Source organism: Quercus suber, unplaced genomic scaffold (assembly GCF_002906115.3).
Source record: "Quercus suber isolate HL8 unplaced genomic scaffold, Cork oak 2.0 scaffold_291, whole genome shotgun sequence".
NCBI classification, from domain to species: Eukaryota; Viridiplantae; Streptophyta; class Magnoliopsida; order Fagales; family Fagaceae; genus Quercus; species Quercus suber.
Window position 1 is genome coordinate 374,437 of NW_027069747.1, and position 20,227 is coordinate 394,663.

The 20,227-nt window shown below is 36.3% G+C and overlaps 1 protein-coding gene across 1 annotated transcript; it reads right to left on the reverse strand.

Annotated features, from left to right (window-relative positions):
• On the reverse strand, positions 1-13,873 carry LOC112007339 (pentatricopeptide repeat-containing protein At1g30610, chloroplastic). Its single transcript, XM_024039676.2, has 9 exons — positions 12,503-13,873; positions 11,472-11,663; positions 8,386-8,467; positions 8,065-8,256; positions 5,163-5,276; positions 4,283-4,373; positions 4,048-4,205; positions 1,636-2,067; positions 1-466 (listed from the first exon to the last, which is right to left on the reverse strand). The coding sequence occupies exons 1-9, from the start codon at positions 13,630-13,632 to the stop codon at positions 65-67; spliced, it is 2,793 nt and encodes a 930-aa protein (XP_023895444.2). The 5' UTR covers positions 13,633-13,873; the 3' UTR covers positions 1-64.
• Between the last annotated feature and the right edge of the window lie 6,354 nt (positions 13,874-20,227).

Below are 20,227 nucleotides of genomic sequence, written 5' to 3' on the forward strand. Positions count from 1 at the left end.
TCTAAGAAGTAGCAATGCTTGTTTCTGTTATATAATGGTAAAGATGAACACAAATAATAGTTAATCAGGATTTAAAAGCTAATTCAGTTTGAGCACTGCAGACAGTTTCGATTTCTTTAATCTCAGCTAATGTCATATGAGTCCTACAAAATTCTTTACAAGCTGATACGAGATTCTGGACAGCTTGGTTTGACAATTCGGTTCTGTTAGTATGGATGCTAACCTCTTGTATCAACCGAAAAAGAGCATCCTTACGAAACCTGTGAGCATTTTCCTCAAGCAAATTCAACCATGCCGAATTAGAGATTGCCTGCAGCTCAGGCATGGAATGACTAGTTATACAGGCGAGGGCAGCCATATAGTCATCATTCTCCAGCTTCATGCAAAACTTTTCTTTGACAAGGGCAGGTGGTGGAGTCCTATCTGCCTTGGTCAAGTGATTCCAAGTTGTTTCCAGTAACACTCCCTGGCAATTATGCATAGCTCCCACCAATGAATAAAAATAAAACTGAAGATTAAATTAAACTCCAAACAAGGAGATTTTCTTTTCCTAGTATTCTACAAAGGGGAAACACCAAGTGACATGCAGTGCGAGAGACATTTTGGAGATTCTAGTTATGCCAGACCCATTTGGGAGATTCTGGTTGATGATTAAACATCTCATTCTGGAACTCACATCTGTGTGTAAGCATGCATGCATGTGCACAAAAATAAGAACAAAATAAATAAAAAGGCCACGAGAGACACCCAAGTCCGTATGTAAAACTCCATAAACACTCTTGAATGATGTAGGTAATTTTTTTTTTTGTTTTTTTGAAAAACATATAGATAAAATATTTAAGAGTTAGTATATATATGAAGAGTATATAATCAGAGATCTTTTTTTCCTGGTATGATAACAAACAAACAAACAAACAAACATGTATGTTTGTGCATCGGTGTGCAAGATTTTTTGTAGGGAATATCTTTGATAATAAATTTCCAACATAACCCAAAACCAAAGTTTAGACCCTTACATTACCATACTATCAGTTTCACTTTTTCTATTCTTTCAGTGTTAGTCCAATATTATAGTTTCTTTGTTCTTTTCATTTTAATTGGCAGCATATCTAGATATCCCTGAAAGTTTAATTACTCCCTGTTACTTTCATAGCACTTAATGAACATACACTCTGCTTACAATAGAAATTGAACTAAATCTAATATCTTGGACATAGAGAATCAGATTTGGGTTTTTAAAAAATATTATTTGTTTGTTTTTACTATTATATTTATATATGGAAAATGTTCCATTCGCTCCAATGGGTAAACACCATAACACATAAGTATTATGCCCCATAAAAAAAAAAATTTAAAAATTAAAAAATTAAAAAAAAATAATAATAATAAAATAATTATGCCCCATAAAAAAAAAAATTTAAAAATTAAAAAATTAAAAAAAAATAATAATAATAAAATAAATAAATAAATAAATAAAAACAGCAGTAACCATGCCTTACTCTCAAAATTTCAGGGTGGGCTATGGATCCTCAATCAACTAATCAAAGTCAGCCACAGATTATTTCCACCATTATATTCTATCCTAAGCATTAACCTTATGCCATGAAATGAAATAAAGGGGGGAAGGGAAGATACCTTTACAGCTCCAGAAGCATTTAATATCATCCGAAGATGACGTTTTGCATTGAAGTGAAAACCATGGTGCAGCATCCCTCTGTAAATATTCTCAAAATCATCCCACCTTTTTTCTGCAATGCATGCATCCAACATGGTGTTGAATGTGTAGATATCTGGTATCACACGAGCCCTATAATCAGATTTCCTGCTGATATGGTTCCTATCCTCTGACATCATATTGAACAGCTTTTTAGCTTCTTCAAACATCCCATGTTCTAGGTAAGCTTTCAACATTATATTACAACTAACAAGATTTGGGGAGCAAAAGTTCTGCATTTCTTTGAAAATGTAAGCTCCATCTTCAATGTTTCCCGAGTCAATACAAGCTTGAATTAAGCCAGTGTAAGTCACTACTAGAGGCTTATTTGCGACCTTACATATTTTCTCCATCTGTCAAAATAATGAACGTGAAAAATGTGATCAAACTCTCAGGTGCAACCATGAATGAATTCACACACACACATTCTAGGAAAATAGCTCAGCCAGATGTTAATATTGTAATCATCCATACACTTCTTGTAGATGACTGACAATAAAATTATCAGCTTAGTACTCACATGTGACTTTTGTTAAAATGTGGAGCAGCAAATCCCAAGAAAAGGGCCAAGGGTACTGTAGGAATGTTGTACTGGGTAGGACAAAAAACAAAGGTCCCGCATTATATGCTATATTGCATTCCATTTAGTTTGCAGATCAAAGAAGCAGAAAGAAACCTGTATATCTTGACTAGCACACCCACCCACCCCCCAAAAAAAAAAAAAAAAAAAAAAAACTTAAGTGGCTTGATCCAGAGGTAATGCTGCTCATCCACCTTGCATATATTATACTTTATTATGTGATAGGGAAAGCACGCTATGTGAAAATAAACTATAAGTGAAAGTGTATGATATGCAAAAAAAAAAAAAAAATGTAGTAAGGAACCACTATGAAAGGTAGACAAGGGAGAACAATAGTTCAAACATTATATAGATTAGCCAATGATTCATCAACACTCAAGACAATGAAATCCTATAATATTAATTAAGATAGCTCACACTCAACTCAACTCAATTCAATTAAACTTAACTACAGCTTAATCCCAATAAATTGGAATTGGCCATGGATTCTCAATAACCAATGGGGGATTGGTCGAGTCTGGCAAACTCAACTTTGGGCTAGAAGTTGAGTTTGACAAACTCGACTTCCAAGTAGGACCAATTCCAAGCAGGATGCATCAATTTTGCTTTGAAGTCGAGTTTGTCAAACTCGACTTCCAGCCCAAAGTTGAGTCTGCCAAACTAGACTTCCAAAAATAGTCTAGCTAACTAAAAAACTTCAAACATATGCTATTCGCCCAATTTTTTTTCTTAAAAAGTACTATTAAGCAAATTTTGCCTCTAGCTATGTGTCTTAGGGTTAAAAGGAAAGTTTTTAATTTGAGTTTTATTTAACATGTTACAGTCAAAATTGTAAATACTGCAAGTCAGGCTAATTAAGGGTATTTTGGTAGTTAGTTGAGTAGTGGTCGAGCATTGTTGTGTTGGCAAGTGCCTTCCAACCATTGTAGTATAATTAAGTGTATAATTTCTAGGAGATCCTAAGTATCTTTAAATTTTTTTTTTTTTTTTTTTAAGTCCAACTTAATATTTTCTTAGGTTTTTAGTTTACTAGTTAAACTAGGGATTTCTAATACTACTTCCTTTTTCTGGGGGATAAGTAAGAAAAAAATTTATTAAAAAAGACTACTTTATGCGAAAAGATCACAAAGCAGCAAGGGATTACTAATACTACTATAAAACAAAGTCTTTATATATTATTTGTTCTCAATGTACTAAGAGATAAATGGAATTAATAATGTATGTTTTGTGCATTGAGGTATGTTGACCTTCAAGGTTATTGTTCACAGATTGTTGGCAGATTCAATTTTAGTTTTTTCTCACTTCTTTTGCAACCCTAAATCAGATATTTTCCCTTATTTACTACAATCCTAGTCATTCTTGAAGCCTAACCCTTCTTTCTAAAAGTTCTAACCCTAACTCCACAAATATTCTGACCACAAGAACAAATAGACAAATCCCCTGGTTTGTCCTACATTAGTTTTGTAATTGAAAACCAAGCAAAGAAGTGTTAGTTTTGGTTGTAAACTAAATACAGCAATGAAGAGAGAGAGAGCACTAACTACTTCCTAAGTAGCATTATCTTCTTGAACTACCAACTTTTCTAGTCATACAACTTCCAGAGCATTAAGAGAAGTTTTCTCCAAGCTTTTTAGCACTTAATAGCTACATTGTCACTAAAGCAAGATGAAGTGCCAGCCTACCAAAGCTTAAATGCATAAAAGGAACGTCCACATAAAAAATGTAAATGTAAGATAAAGCTTAACAAAAGTACCAGCTTCAATGCTTCTTGGCACCTTCCAGCAGTACAAAGACAGCGAGCCAGGTCATAATAAAGAGCTGCAGAACCTACTATTCCTCGCCTTTCCATGTGTTGAACAGCCAAAAGAGCTTCATCTGTTTTTCCTTCTTTCCAAAGTGTATTCACAACCACTGTTTACAACAGAAGTCATTGTCATAATGTAACCAAACATGATAGAATGTAAAAGAAAAGAAGCTAAGTAAAATACCTTTATATGTTAAAGCATTTGGAATAGAAAATTTCTGCAATTTTCTGAAAAACTCATGAACTAAGTTGTACTTGCCACATGCAAACATCACCTGCTCAAGCAAAAATGCTTCAGGTATAGAATTTTCCAGGTTAACACTAACAATTAAAAGGGATATTCAGCATAAAGCTGCAAAATATCTTCATATATATTATAAATTTATTAAAGAAAAGGATCTACCTCATGTGCTCAGGAAAAATACATAAAGTGCTCCTAGGCAATAATTGAGAGTTGCAATCTAAAAGAAAGAGAATCAATGGAATCTAAAATAGAATGTATCTCACCAGGGCCCAAAACACGGAAACATTCTAACAATGTTCTTATAAAAGAGGATTTCAGCTAGTTTCATAAACCCAGAATAATATTTTTATTTCTCAAGCAGAAGTGGCAGTTCAGTCGCATATTTTATGAACCCAGACTATCGTGTTGTCAAATTATGTTTTGAGCTCCCAAATAAGGTATCAAATGGAGCACATAACTATATAAGTCAAATAAGATTGTATTGGATGTGAAAATGGTCACTTTCATTGGGATGGAAGGAAAAGCTATTTCAACAACGTTTATATAGTTTTGGGCCAATAGCAAGCAATTCCACACATTTCTTTTGCGTAATAACTAAACACTACAAGAAAAAAATATCCCACATGGCAACTCCAGAAATTGCATGCTGGAAGTATACATATTCATGCATATCAGGAAATCAATTGAAAAACCACAATCATCTTAGTATTTTAATAAACAATTTTCACAAGAAAGAAGTAAACTGAGTACCATACCATTAAAGTGTTACTTTAATAGTGAAAGAACAGACCACAAGAAAGCAACTAATGGCAGCTATTACCTCCATGACAAGTCCATATGTTGTAGAAGAGGGCTTTTGGCCTTGTTGCTTTAACTGCTGCAAAACCCAGAATGCTCCTTCCCATTTTTTCTGCTGGACACAGGCATTTAGGACCTGTAATGAAGAGACATATAAATCATATAAGTGAGATATTTTGGTAAAACTATTTTATAACTAAAGAAATTCGTTAAGGCAATGCTAAGGGGTTGATCCATGAGTATGAAGAGAGGACCACCTTAGACTGGAAATTTCAAAAATCAAGGAATCGTTAAACTCAAGAAAAGAGAAATGATAAATATAGGCAGATTTTATCATCCGTGCAATCAAAAGAATGCAAATATGTCATCTTAACCTTGACCAAGGATATTCCCACCCCTTCAAAATAAAAGCTTTTCCTCCCTAACATAAGAAGAGCAAATCAAACAATACCAAAAGTCTTTTCAGATAAAGCTCTTTATCACAAAACTCTACTTAATCTCTACTTCCTACAACAATACCAAAAGATGTTAAGAGTACCAAAATCCAAATTCATAAAACCAACCGTCAAATCCCTAGTGCCTATGACAAGCTACATGTACTAGCTTGAGATCTAACTAAACCATACATTAAAAATTACAAAAATAATAATAACAAATAAAAAAAGCCCTGGCTTTATTACAAAACCTAAAATCACTTTGTTTGAAGCTGTTTCCAGTTTAAAGGTTAATCTAGGCAAGTCAAAGTTGGAACGAAGACAAACAGGATGGAAGTGATTGTATCTCTTGAAAGGGGGTAGAGATACTTCAATAAAAAGCACTTTTTCAAATCTACCCACTTACTTCTTATCTCTGTTTCCTATTCCAGCTGGTGTGACTCATCATATTGAAAAATATGGCACAATTTTTCATGAAGCAGGTTGGGTAATGAACCCAAACTGTTGCAGAATTTCTTAGGGGTGGTATGGGGGATGAACCCAAATTTCATTCAATTAAATGGGCTATACTATTTATGCTCCACTTTCTTCTAGTGGTTTGGGGATCAGAAATCTGAGACTTTTTAATGAAGCTTTGCTTGGGAAGTGGTTGTGGAGATTTGGGTTTGAAAGGGATGCTCTTTGGCGGCAAGTAATAGAGGCAAAGTATGGATGTGTGTGGGGTGGCTGGTGTACTGGTGCGCTATCTAGTCCCTATGGTGTAAGTTTGTGGAAAAATATTAGTCAAGGTTGTCCTTCTTTGTCTCATTTTATTCTGTATGAAATTGGTGATGGGTTGAGGGTGAAGTTTTGGCAAGACCAATGGTGTGGGGAGACACCTCTTGCAATAGTTATCCCGAATTATTTAGAATCTACCGAGATAAAAAGGAAAGTGTGGCTGAGTTTATGAAGTTTACTAATGGTTTCCTTCATTGGGATGTAAGTTTTTTTAGGGTTGTCAATGATTGGGAATTGGAGGCAAGGTCGGTTTGGTCGTCATCACAATGGACATATATGGCTAACTATTCCCCATTATTTACATTGGCGTCTTTGGTGGGAAAAAAAATAGTAGGTGCTTTGAAAATAATGAGAGATCTATGCCAGACCTCAAGTTTTTTTTTCTTTAGAATCTTATTGGATTGGTTGTTAGCTTTGCGAAACCAATCATTTTCTTCTCTTCTTGATTTACTTGAATCATGTAATTTTAATTTTTGTACTTGATCTGTTAACCACTGTACACTAACTTTGTACTAGGGTATCCCTTTTTTTATATCAATAAATCTTATTACTTACCAAAAAAAAGAAGAGGGATGCATCAATAGTGAAGCAGTGACGTGATGACATTATTTACTGGGATTGGAACTTTATTAGAATTGTTCAAGATTGGGAGTTGGAGTCGGTATAGCCTTTCTTGGACAATATTTACTCTATTTAAGTGAGAGGCCGAGAAGAGGATAAATTGTGTTGAAACCCTTCTAAACAAAGGAGGTCTGAGGTTTAATCTTATTTCAAAGCTCTAGCCCCACATGGCAGGATGTGTTTCCCTTGGAGAAGTATTTGGAGGCCTAAGGTCCCATCAAGAGTGGCATTCTTTTTGTGTACTGCAGCTTTGGTGCAGATTTTAACTGTAGACAATATGAGGAAAAGGCATGTTCTTGTGATAAATTGGTGTTGTATGTGTAAGAGGAGTGCCGAGATGGTAGATCATTTAGTGTTACATTGCTCTAGTGCTAGACAGTTGTGGTCTATGGTATTTAGCCTCTTCAGAATTCAGTGGACAATGCCTAAAGGAGTAACAGAGCTGCTAGCTTGTTGGTAGGTTGGATTGGGGCAGTATCAGTGCATAGAAATTTGGAAGGCGATTCCTCACCATTTGATGTGGTGTCATTGGCGGGAGACAAATTCCAAATGTTTTGAGGGCTGCGAATGGAATCTATTGGATCTGAAGTTGATGTTTCTTCAAACTCTATTTGAATGGATGGTTGCATACAGCTGGTTGTCTTTTTCTACTCTCTTAGATCAGATTGATCATTGCACTTTTAGAATTCAATTGTGGGTATAACTTTACTACACTCCCTATAAACTTGGGCTATGCCTCAATATATTATCATTTACTTTATCTATCTAAAAAAAAACTTGGGCTATGCCTATGCCTTTATATTATTGATTCAACAAAGTTGATTACATATCCAAAAAAAAAATCACTTACACTTTAGAAAGTGTAGAATCAGTGAAAGAAAATTACCATCTCACAATATCAAGAATTCTGTCATACTTTAGTTGCAGCTCACAGATTTAACAATTTCTAAAATAATTATAATTTTTAATTTCTATCTTCAAAAGTATGTCATGTTTCAGGCATAGAAACTATCCAACTATGCAGGTATGCACCAGTGAAGCAAATACAGACCATTATCTTTTGTGGAATGAGCTCAATCGAGTATTACTCACCGCATTGTAAACCATGATATCTGGTTCCAACTCTGGGTCCCACTTCCCAATTACCCCGGTTTTGAACTTCTTCTTGGGAGGAGATCGCATACTATCAATTACATCAAAAAGTTCCTTCAAAAACCCCGCTTTTCCAAGAGTGACAGCAATACATTGATAAGCGACTAAATCAGGATATGTAGACACTTGTTGCTGGAGAGAAATTAAACAAAAACAAATAAATAAATTGTATTTTCTCTCAAAGCTTTCTCTTTCCTCTTAGCAAGGTGTATTGCACAAGCAGAAAGCTTGCTATATGCAAAAAAAATAAATGTATAATACCTGCATTGAATGAAAGACATTGAGTGCCTCCACAGGTCTATTTGCCTTTCCAAGTACATCAAGTGTAGTCGTGTATATAAATCTACAAAATGAAGAGGAAACATAGTCAAAAGACCCTTTCTGTACAACGACCATTATCTTAAGTCACTAGAGCCAAATAGTATTTCCAGAACCACTTGCTTACTAGATTTTATATATATATATATATAAGTACCACCTGCTTACTTGAAAATGTTAAAAGATTCCAATAGAAAGGTTCCAAGAAAGGTACTTTCAAGATATTACAATCCCAGGCACTTAAATTCAACTCACCATTATTCTTAAACAGAAAATTCTTAAAATAGGGAAGTAGTTAATGCAAATGCCTTCCATACAAGTTTGGCCCTGACAAGGTTTGTTAAAAGCTAGCAATGAGTAGCGGTTTTGAGGTTAGAGGTTTCTATTTTTCTTTCTACCCTCCTATTATTTCCTTCCCTTGGAGGTTGGTGTGGCAATCGAAGGTTCCTCCAAGGGTGGCTTTCTTTTCATGGTCAGCTTCTTTAGGTAAGATTCTTACAACTGATAACCTTCGCAAAAGGCGTATTACTTTTCTTGATTGGTGTTACATGTGTAAGAGGTGTAGGGAGTCGGCAGATCATCTTCTGCTTCATTGCCCTATAGCTTTTGAGCTGTGGTCTTTGGTGTTTTGATTGTTTGGTCTTCATTGGGTTATGCCACAAAAGGTAATTCAATTACTTTGAGTCTTGGCAAGGTAAATTTGGGAGACACCGCAATATTGATTTTTGGAGACTTGTGCCGCGCTGCTAGATGTGGTGTATTTGGAGTGAAAGAAATGCAAGATGCTAGAGATTAAGTTTTTTTTCTTACATACTCTCCTTGTATGGAGTGTGGCTCTATCGCATTTTTCTTGTTTTTCCCTTCTTGTTTTACTTGATTATTGTAATTTTGGTTCTTGATTTTTGCCCCCACAGTACATCCCAATGTACTTGGGTTGGCTATTTTTTTCTTAATAAAATTTTCCATTACCTATAAAAAAAAAAATGCCTTCCATACAAGTATTGTTAACATAGATCACACCACTAATAGAAATAAAATAAATAAAATACTTAAAACGCCAATCTATCGCAAGAACATGACAATCTACTACTTACTAACAATAGTAATAATAATCACGTATATTATTTTGTTTGTTGAGCATTGAAACTTATTGCCTTGCCTTATCAACCTTGTTTGAAATATTTTTGGGGTCTTAATTCTTACATAAGCTCCTTAACTGAATATAACAGGCTCTTATTTTTTTTATATAGAGTGAACTTCAATATACTTACCAATTAGGGGTTTTTATTTTGATATTCCTTGCAACATATAAATAAATCTGAGCCAGTACAACTATATAGACAAAAAGATAAAGATACTGGCACAAAATAACAATATGAGAAACGTTCTTGCATGAGTACATGAGTAAATGTACTTCAGAAAATCATTTAAGGGCTGTTTGGCATTGCAATCAAGAAGCATTGTAATAACCTTTTCCTTAAAAGTTCACCAAAGAGACCAAAAGAAAAAGATATATGTACTAGACATATATGTATGTATGTAAATACTCATACATACATACATTACACTTTTCCACCCTAAATTATTACCCCAATTACACCTAACTCCCTAAACTATCTAAGTACATGCTTACCCCCACAAAGTTATAAATTTGTTTCAATTTCTGCCCTGCAGTCTATTTTTGTGTTGTGTCTGATGGATTTTAACATTGAAAGACCTATTTACCCCTCTATCCAAAACAAACAACTAGGGGGTAAATTGGTATTTCAATGCTGAACTTTGTTAGAGTTAACATTAAAACAGACAGCAGAGAATTAAGTGTAACGTAGTTTTTAAATTGAGGGGTTGATTGTGTGTTTCAATAGTTCAAGGGGTTAGGTATAATCGAGCTGATAGTTTAGGATGGAAAAGTATAATTTTCCCATCTATATGGGCAAACATATTATGTATGTATAAGGATAAACTATTTTGAAATATGTATTGTTTGATCAACGGCTTTAGAGCTTCTACAATATTGATAAACTACTTTGAAATTATAACTACTCAAACAAGCCAAAAATTGGTTGAAGCAAGTTCAAAACAGATTTCCCCCATAAATATGTAAGGACCTCCATCAGGACCTTTATTTTATTGGTACCTCTATATTTTTATAAGTAATAAAGATTTTCATTAATAAAAGGGAATATCTAAAGGAATGGCTTTCAAAAGATGGCACCAACACACCCCCCCAGCCCCCCCCCCCCGCCCAAAAAAAAAAAAGAGAGAGAGAAGTAGCTTCCTAAAGATGACTGCTGAAGATTCAAGTTTTGATAGGTACCTCCATGAGGACCATTACCACCAAAGCCACTACCACCTTCGCCTTCAATATTGCAACTTCTATGCAACAGTAACATCATCAACCAGGGCTAGTGTTAGTATATCCTAACACCGCGACAACAATTACCATGGCCTGCTCTGATGCAGTTGACAGAACGACAAAAAGTGCAACTAACTACACAAGATCATCAATCCCACCCTGATCAGATCCATTCTAATCCATTCTACCAACTCTAAACCCGTTAGAGCATACTCTGTAATCAAACGCTTCATCCAAATACATAGTTCAAAACTTTGTATTAATGTCCTATGATGCATCGAATACAAGGCTCGACTCTTTTCTCTAAGAGAGCTAGAGCTAAATCATCCAATTGTAACAGTTTCTCTAGAAATTCTGTCATGACATTTATGTACAACCTGTAAAATGATTTGAAACAATGTAGTTCTTTTTTTAATATAAGTAATTTGAAACAATATAGTTTGATTGTTTAAAGGAAGTTTTACGCTCAATTTAATTGTGGTGCCATTTCAAAACACATGTACCTACAACAAAATTCGTTACTCAAATGCTTAATATTCATAATACTAATTACAGAAAAGAAGAGTCTCAAAAAAAATTACAGAAAAGAAAAGAAAATGCTCTTTTAAAACATGTGTAATGTTCATCAGAGAGACCAAAAAAAAAAAAAAAAAAAAAAGAAGGAAAAAGATACCTGGGCCTGTGGGATTTGAAGCGCTCACGCATCTGAAGCCACTCAATGACTTGTAGCACCCGCCTCCAATTTCCTAGTTTTCCCAATATCTGGATAACCCTCAATATAGAATGATCACAGAATCGGATCCTTGCACTTCGCATTGTCTTTGTAAACATCCATTCAGGCATGTCTACATCTGCACCATTCAACCTGTTAAAATAAACTACTTTAACATTAACCAAATCATGAGAATTAATATTTAAGATAAGTTAGAATTAGATAATGAGATATTTAGATTGGTCATAAAACAAAGAAAGATAAGACTTGTCCAAGACATGACAAGCACAGCAGCAAATGTCATCAATATGCATTTGGAAGGGTACAAACTGCAGAGAATACTGTTTAAAAATTACAATTATTTCTTTCTAAAAAATCAAGCTTCATAGCAGTAAATTTTCTCCACATAACTATTAAATCTTAACAAATACCCAAAAAGTTCATTTTCTTGTTTTATCATTTCAGATTATGGATCACATTATCAAACAAAATTATATACTAACTCCTCATAACACCTAAATTTTGTTTGCCAAAATTAGTGAGATAATATCAACATCACAAAAGTTCCCATGACCAGTCCACTATAATTAGTATTCATAACTGGTCCTTTAAACATGCCATCATAATATTGTTGACAAAAATTCCAATTCACAACACAAAGAACTCATAGATAATTTGTAAATCAGTCTAAATATGGAAGCTCATGGATTCACGTGATACAAGTGACATTAACATATCAAGACTTTATAAAGATATACATGATGGACCTCATTATCTAACAAAAGACCAGACTATATTCCCATTACAATATTTTGGAGCACGCAGGTCTACATCTAACTAGAGGGAACTAAAACCAAACTGCAAGACATAACAAAAGTTGTTAATATTACGCCTAATTATGAGTTAAACATTATACTGAAAACAAAACAAAATAGAAATAAATTCATCCAAAACTAGGGACACTACGAGGAAAAAAAAGGAGAGCAACAGACTGCTTTGCTAGCTTCTGGATTCTCTCTTCCATCTCCATCCGTGAAACTCGTGGCTTGTCCACAACGTCACTGAATTCATCAAAATTCTTGAAGGCAGCTCTTTCCTCCTCTGCGCCATTACCATCAATTCTTTCAGAGAAAGAGTGACTTCTTCTGGTTAGTGTTCCTTTTTCACGCAAAAAATCATTATTAGCAACTTCTTCAACTTGCAAGTACTTCCTCTCTCGTCTGCCATGCCTATCAATTCCAGCACCAATTTTCTCTCCCTTCAAGGTTTTTTTGATTGATTTGTCATCCCACTGGCTATTATCAGTCCCCTTCTGTCTCAACATGCCCCAGGAACTTGCATCACCAACAATTTCACCTTCTAGTTTGATACTATGGCGCTGTCTTTGAACAGGAACTAATGCCTTTGACACTTTTTGTACCCTCCAAGCCTTTGTACTTTTACCCAAGTTGGAGTCCTCCAATTTCTGTTGAATACTACTAGTCTGATGTTGCTTCATTAATTTTCCACTTATATGGCCTTCATTGGTATCAATTTCATCAACAAATTCTTTACTTGCTTTCCCCTTGTAACCAAGCTTACCCCTTCTAACCTGACTTTCCTTGCTCGTGATCCCATAATCCTTCTTAGATAACCCTTCATGTTTTACAACTTTTAACACCTTTTCTTGATCCAAAATGCTTTTCTTTTTCTCAAATCCCTTCAATTCTACATTTCCTTTATCTCCTTCCTTTGTTTGTGTCCTAAAAAGACCCTTTTCTGTATCATTGGGCTTCTCTTTTTTCAACTTATTATTATTATTATTATCAGCTTGCTTCCTTTCCCTACGAACTCTAACAGACTCCATAGCCTTCAAATACTCATTGAAGGACGGCTTAAACTGAAGCTCCTTCTCCAGAATCCCACCACCCACCAACCTATTATCGTTATCAGACTCTCCCTTCAACAAAGCATTAATTGCTCTATTGTTTTGTACTTTAACACCAAAAACATGGACCTTCTTCACAGTTAGACCAATAGGGAAGATGGGTCTACGAGGAATCAGAACCCCATTGAAAGAAAACGAACTCCAGGTACAATTTGAAGCAAAAATAACGTTTCTTTCAAAACAAGAGACACCCATTTGCGCATTCGTTAAAATACCATTGCAAAAAGCATAAACAACAACAACAAAAGGAAGCGGATGAGAATTCAGGTTTTAAGAAACTCAAACAAGCTTTTGAACTTACAGGAACAATTTGGCTACAAGGCAAACTGTCTCAGTTTCACTTCCACTCCCACTCCCACGCACAGCCTGCCAGTGCCACCGAAAGATAAAATATTTTAAGGTTGCTCTGTCTGACTTGTGTTGTTCTGGTTTTTTTTTTTTTTGGGGGGCAGAATGGGTTATGAACTTTTGATTGGGCTCAATAACTAGGCCCAGAAAATTGAAATTTTTATGGGCGCGCGACCCAATTGCAAGGTAGGCTTCATAGTCGATATGAGCCTAAGTTTGACCGCGGCGATAAGGACTGCGAACTGTGGTTGGAGAGCGAAGGCACACTGTCAGAGGACCAAAAGCAGTTAGGAAGACCCTACGGGCTCCTCCGTTTACTCACTCCATCTCGTCGGAATGTTGTGTCCGTTCCAAATCCAAGAAGGTTCCTCCAACGCAGTCGAATAACGCTGTTTCCGATAGTGCTGGGCTTCAAAATCCGGTGGAACAGGATTCTGCCAATCAAACACTTTTTTTTTTTTTTTTTGGACAAAATTTAGCTACAAAATCGATTATAACCTTAGACAACAAACTCACTCAATAGCTTTTATAACCTTAGACAACAAACTCACTCAATAGCTTTTTATTTGAGGTGAATTTTGACAAATCCACCATTAGATTACATCTTCTTTTATATCTTCCATGTTTGTAAAATTTCAATAAAATTAAAAATTAATAGCTATATCATTAATAAATTTTTAAATTACAAATTTTTATAATTTAAAATTATGCACAAAATATAAGGTTATAGATTATATAGTAAATAATATCCGATTGACACAAAAATTGATATGTATATTAAGAACATAAAAAACATGTAATTCAACAGTTAGATTTTTAAAATATGCAATAATATTTTATTTTATTAAGTGAGTTTGTAGCCTAAGACTACAATGAATTTTGTAGCTAAACTTTGTTCTTTTATTTATTTATTTTTGTGTGTGGGGGGTATATTTTTAAATTTTCACTTAAATTTTCAAAAAAAATTAAGTATTAAAATATGTATAAATCTCGATATTGCTAATGGCTTTGTTTGTACTTCACCCTTTTTTTTTAATTGTTTTGGTTTTTTTTTGAAAAAAAAGTTTTGGGTTTCTAATCTTCTTATCCTCATTTTTATTTTATTTTTTTAAGAGAGAAATCTTTCATACATATTTTTTAATAAAAATATAATGTATTATTTTTGTTTTACCTAAGTTGGACATAATGGTAAATTTATATGAATTTTATTTTTTATCCTCTCACTTTTCTTCTTAATCGGACAAAAAAGTTTTTCATTCTTTCACTTTTCTACCTTCCCAACCAAACATATATAAGAAAAAACTAAGAATATGTTTGGTAACTATTTTTTCTCCTTACTTTCTGTTTTTAAAAACAATTTTCTATTTTTGAAACTAAAAAACTTGTTTGACAATCCAAAATAAACAAAAAATAAAAACTGTTCTCAAACTCAATTTGTAAAGGAAACTGAAAACATGCAAAAGACTGTTTTCAGTTTCTAATTTTCAAAAGTCAATGAAAATATGCATTTAATTTAATGAATCTGTCTTATTTAATAAGTTAATATTACAGTTCAAAATCTTAGTAACAACATATTTTAATATTTTCTTCAAAAAACTATCTTTTTAATTTCAACTAAGCAAACATGTTTTTGATTTCAAAAATACAAGAAAATTGTTTTTTCTTTATATTCCCAAAAACAAATTTTTGAAAATAGAAAACAAAAACTATTACCAAATATAATCTAAATCTTTTCTATCCTTTCACTTCACTATTCTCTCTCCATTTTCTATCTTCTCACTTTTCCACTCCCCCAACCAAATGAAAATGTCTAAGGTTGCTCTGTCTAATTCACAGTGCTCACTGACTCAAGCAGTTCTATTTTTTTTTCTTTTTTCTTTTTCTTTTTTTTTTTTTGTGCAAAATGGGTTATGAAATTTTGATTAGGCTCAATAACTTAGCCAAAAAAAAATTGAAACTTTGATGAGCTATTGAAGGCGATGGGTGACCCAATTGCAAGGTAGGTTTCATATTCACACATCACAACTCACTTCTCACCATACAAGACCCAAAAGCTCAATTTTACAATTTCAAGATATAACTAAAATAGTGTCTTGTCAATTTCAATTACAATGTATAGTGTTTACCGCATTATAATGGAAAAATTTTAGTTACAAAATTAGTTGTAACCTTAGACTATAACCTTATTCAATATATTTTTATTTAAGGAAAATTTTGATAAATCCACCATTGGATTACATCTTCTTTTTATACCCTCTATACTTGCAAAATTTCTAGAAAATTAAAAATTAATAGCTATGTCATCAATAAATTGTAGTGTGCGCACCAAAAACAGGCTTAAAGGGCTAGCTCATTCTTGGGCTCACAATGTATTTATAATGTGGGCTTACAATTTCCCACTTTGGGTGGTTCTAGCCTAGAGATCCAACCATACCTCTCAAACCTTTGTTTTGTTTCCCTCTCACTCTAATGACTTTGTTACCCTCAGCTCTCAACTTTCATTAGAGCTCTTTTTTCACCAACCCCTTTTCTCTCCTTAGCTTCTCATATTTATAGCCCAAAATTAGTGGAAGGATTATGATTTCCTTCAAGGTTAGTGCAATAGGAGATCCAATATCGTTAATCGTAAGTGCGTGTTTAGGTGGGAATAAAGCGTGGTGCGAGTGGCATTGGAACTGGCTCCCCACTTCAGGAGAGATGTTCGGCAACGTATCGCCGAATGACCGGGTGCAACTCCTCCAAGCAATCATGTTCCCACCCGAGGTGTATTTTGTCGGGCAATTCCCAGACGATAAGTGGTGACGTATATGTATTGTAATGACTAGCTTAACAGGTTTTGGGTTGGGCTTAATGTCATGAGGCCTAGTTTTAGACGAGTAAGTTGGGCCCATAGGCCAAGTTGTAAGGTTGAAGTTCAAGGTGCAAGGCCTAAACGGGCTCGGGGGAGCCTCGTGTCATACATTAGCCCCCCCTTTGATTCGCACCCGTCCACCGAGAATGAATCAAGGAAGCCAAGGGACTATGACTATCCTAGGAAGCTCAATGGGTTGATACCAGATGGTCAAGGGCCTCTTTAATGCGTCCTAAAAAGATGTGTTGTATTAGACAGTCGGCTAAGCTGTCATCATTGCCTGACGGTTCATGAACCAAGGCGGCACACTTGTGGCAGTTGAGGTGGGGATTCACAAGGTTTCCTGCTCCTCATTTATTAAATTGCATTTATTCCCTCTCTTCTGGCCCCTAGAAATAGTTCATTCTAAGTCATTCTTTCACTTTTACATTCTTCACTCTTTGAATTTCCTCTCTGCCGTGCATTCATCCATTCGCTTATCCTTCATCACATAATACCCCTTTCCTAAAGCCCAAAGTAAGTCCTCTTCCTTTTTCTTTTATTTTAGTTTCTTCCTTCAAATTTCATTCTTCAATTTTTGGGGTTTAGGATGGGTAAGGCTTACCTTCTAGACAATGAGGCATCGTTGGCCACGTTTAGGCGCACATTCAACATCCTTGAGGATGTGAACGTGGCATACTACCACGAGAGTGAGATTGCTCTCCATAGGGGGTCCAATACGACTTCTTTCCCTTTATGGCACTCTTAGAGGGTGGGGTTAGATTTCCTGTGGATCCCCTTCTATTCAATACCCTTAGGTTTTATAATTTGTGTCCGGACCAACTTCTTCCCAACTTTTACCGGGTAGTTAGTTGTGTTAGTAGGCTGAACCAGATATATGATTTGCAACTGAACCACCACGATATAAACCACATGTATAGTCTCTGTAGGAGTAAGAAAACCAATTACTACTTGAAATCTAGAGATATGCGGGTACGGCTGATTTCATGCCCACCTGATTCCAATAGAAATTCCGCCGGGGAGTTCATCCAGGTAAGCGGCAATTGGTTTGCCAATGAAATCCCTTACCCCCTTTCGCGGCGTAAAGTTGGTTTGTACCAATCGTTAATTTGCCTCTATTTTCGTACGCTTGATTTGCTTATCCAAATGCTAACTCATTGTATTCATGTGTGGCAGACAGTAGATTATTCACTCTGGATATCAGAGTAATGCACATAAGGGACCTGAATTTTGTACTCAGGTCTGAAATATTTGTTCATTTGGACAGGTAGCTCCACGCTTCACACCTTATGCTCGGTTGCACCCTCGCGTACAAGACATGGCAACCCATCAGTCAAGCACTCATAGTAGATAGCCCGCTGTTGTCTTATATCGACGTCCAGCACACCAATTTTCTCCCCCCTTCATTGACCTCCGGTGAAGCCCGAGATAACGGCCCTCGTTATACAACTACAGGAATAACAACATTTCTACCTTATCTTGATCCTTCATGCTTTCTCCTACTTGGAAGCTCTTGTCAACATCCAGCAATATCCTTACTTTTACCATTTCCTTGGCACAGCCAGCCCCCTTCTCTCTTCATCGATCCTATAATTGCTATAAAGGGACCCCTTGTGGTGGGTCCTCTTGCTTGCCATTCTCCTTCTGGTCTGCTTGCTTTTTCTTCCAACTAATATGGCAACTAAACATTGTCTAGCCATCTGCTGGCTCCCCCTTACTATAGTGATACCCTGCTCGGTAGGAAACTTAACTTTTACATGCAGGGTGGACGGAACAGCCCCCATTGCATGGATCCACGACCTTCCTAGTATCACCGTGTATAGGGAGAACGAAGCAACCACTATAAACGTTACTACCACCTCCTTGCCTTCCATATTCACGGGCAAAGAAATTTGCCCCTCAGGAACTACCACTTTGCCATCAAACCCAACCAAGGGTGTACTATACTTCGAAAAGTCCTCACTCTCAATCCAAGCCCTCTGAATAGGTCTAGATACATCACATCAGCACAGCTTCCCTAATCTACCATCACACTCTTTACTAGGAATCCACTTATCCGGGTCGTGACCACTAACGCATTGTCGTGCAATTGAATTGTTCCTTCTAAATCGTTGTCATTGAATGCGATAGGCTCCCAGGCAAGCTTTATCCTCTTTCTGGATGACTGTATGCCCGAGCTGCCATCCACTGGTACTACAGTTAATACTCCTCTCCTTCTTGCTATAGTGAGGTCCCCTGGGGCAGCATGGATGACCTCAATTATCCCTAGAAGAGGTGGAATGGGGTTCCCTCTTTGGGGAGCGCCTTGCCCCGTTCCTCAATCCCCTGCGTCTATCACAAATTCCTTCAAATACCCAGCCTTCGCTAGCTGCCCGAGATGATCCCTCAACACCCGGCACTGTTTGGTAGTATAACCTTTATCTTTGTGGTAAGTGCAGTACAAGTTTTGATTCCTCCTAAATGGGTCACCTCCCATCTTGTTCGGCCACTTGAAGTATGGTTCGTTGTTAATCTTATCTACAATCTTATGCACCAGTTCCTTAAATGTTACATTTACCTCCCCACTTGTGCTTCTGGCTCTTGAATCCTTAAACTCCCATGGGTCCTGGGTGGAAAGCCACCCTGCCGAGAACGATTTATCATTGGTCCTTTACCTTTGCTTTACAGTCAGTCATCCTCCAGTCGTTTGTACTCTTCAATGCGCCTCATCAACTGCCTCATGTCCTCGAGAGGCTTCTTAGTCAATGATTCCCGTAGTCCAGAATCCTCCGAAAATCCCATCCTAAAAGTGCTTGCAGCAATCTTCTCATTGCCCTCGTCGATCTCGTTGTGAAGTTCCTAGTACCGGCTAGCATAACTGCGAAGGGTTTCTCCTACCCTAATTTTCATGGATAGCAACACGTCTACTGGCTATGGTACTCGGCTGTAGGTTACAAACCAAACACCAAACTCCTGTATCAGCTCAGTGAAATTGTGGATAGAGCCCTTTTGCAACCCATTAAACTATGTCAAAGCTGTAGGGCCAAGGCTTGAGGGAAATACTTTGCACATTAACGCATCATTATGAGTGTGCAAAGACATCATCTGGATATAGTGGCTGATGTGCTCTACCGGATCCGTTTTCCCATTGTAGGAATTGAATAGAGGGCGCGTAAATCTGTCCAGCATTGAGGCCCGCTCAATGTCGTTTGAGAACGGCGACCGAGCAGCTCTACGCAATGCGTGGCTCATTGCATCCATGGTGACATTATGGGGCCGTCATTCTTCTGGGGAATCTGAATCCCGATCTACATATTCTAGTGAACGTGAACGGTCCCGGCGTTGACTGGATTCTAGTGAATGTGAATGGTCTTGGCATCGACGGGAACCAGATTGATTGGACCCCATGCCATAACGATCTTCCCCCCGTATCAGATCTTCCTTCTCGGTTGTCTTGGTCCCTTCTCCGGTGCCTACCCCCTACTTCTAACTCCAGATCTTTCACCAGCCTGCGTAACCACTCAAGCTCCTCATCTTTTTCGTCAAATTGCCTATGCCCTAAAGCACTCGATACCAACCGTTGTGTTGGTACGACCCCTCTCTAAGGCCAGA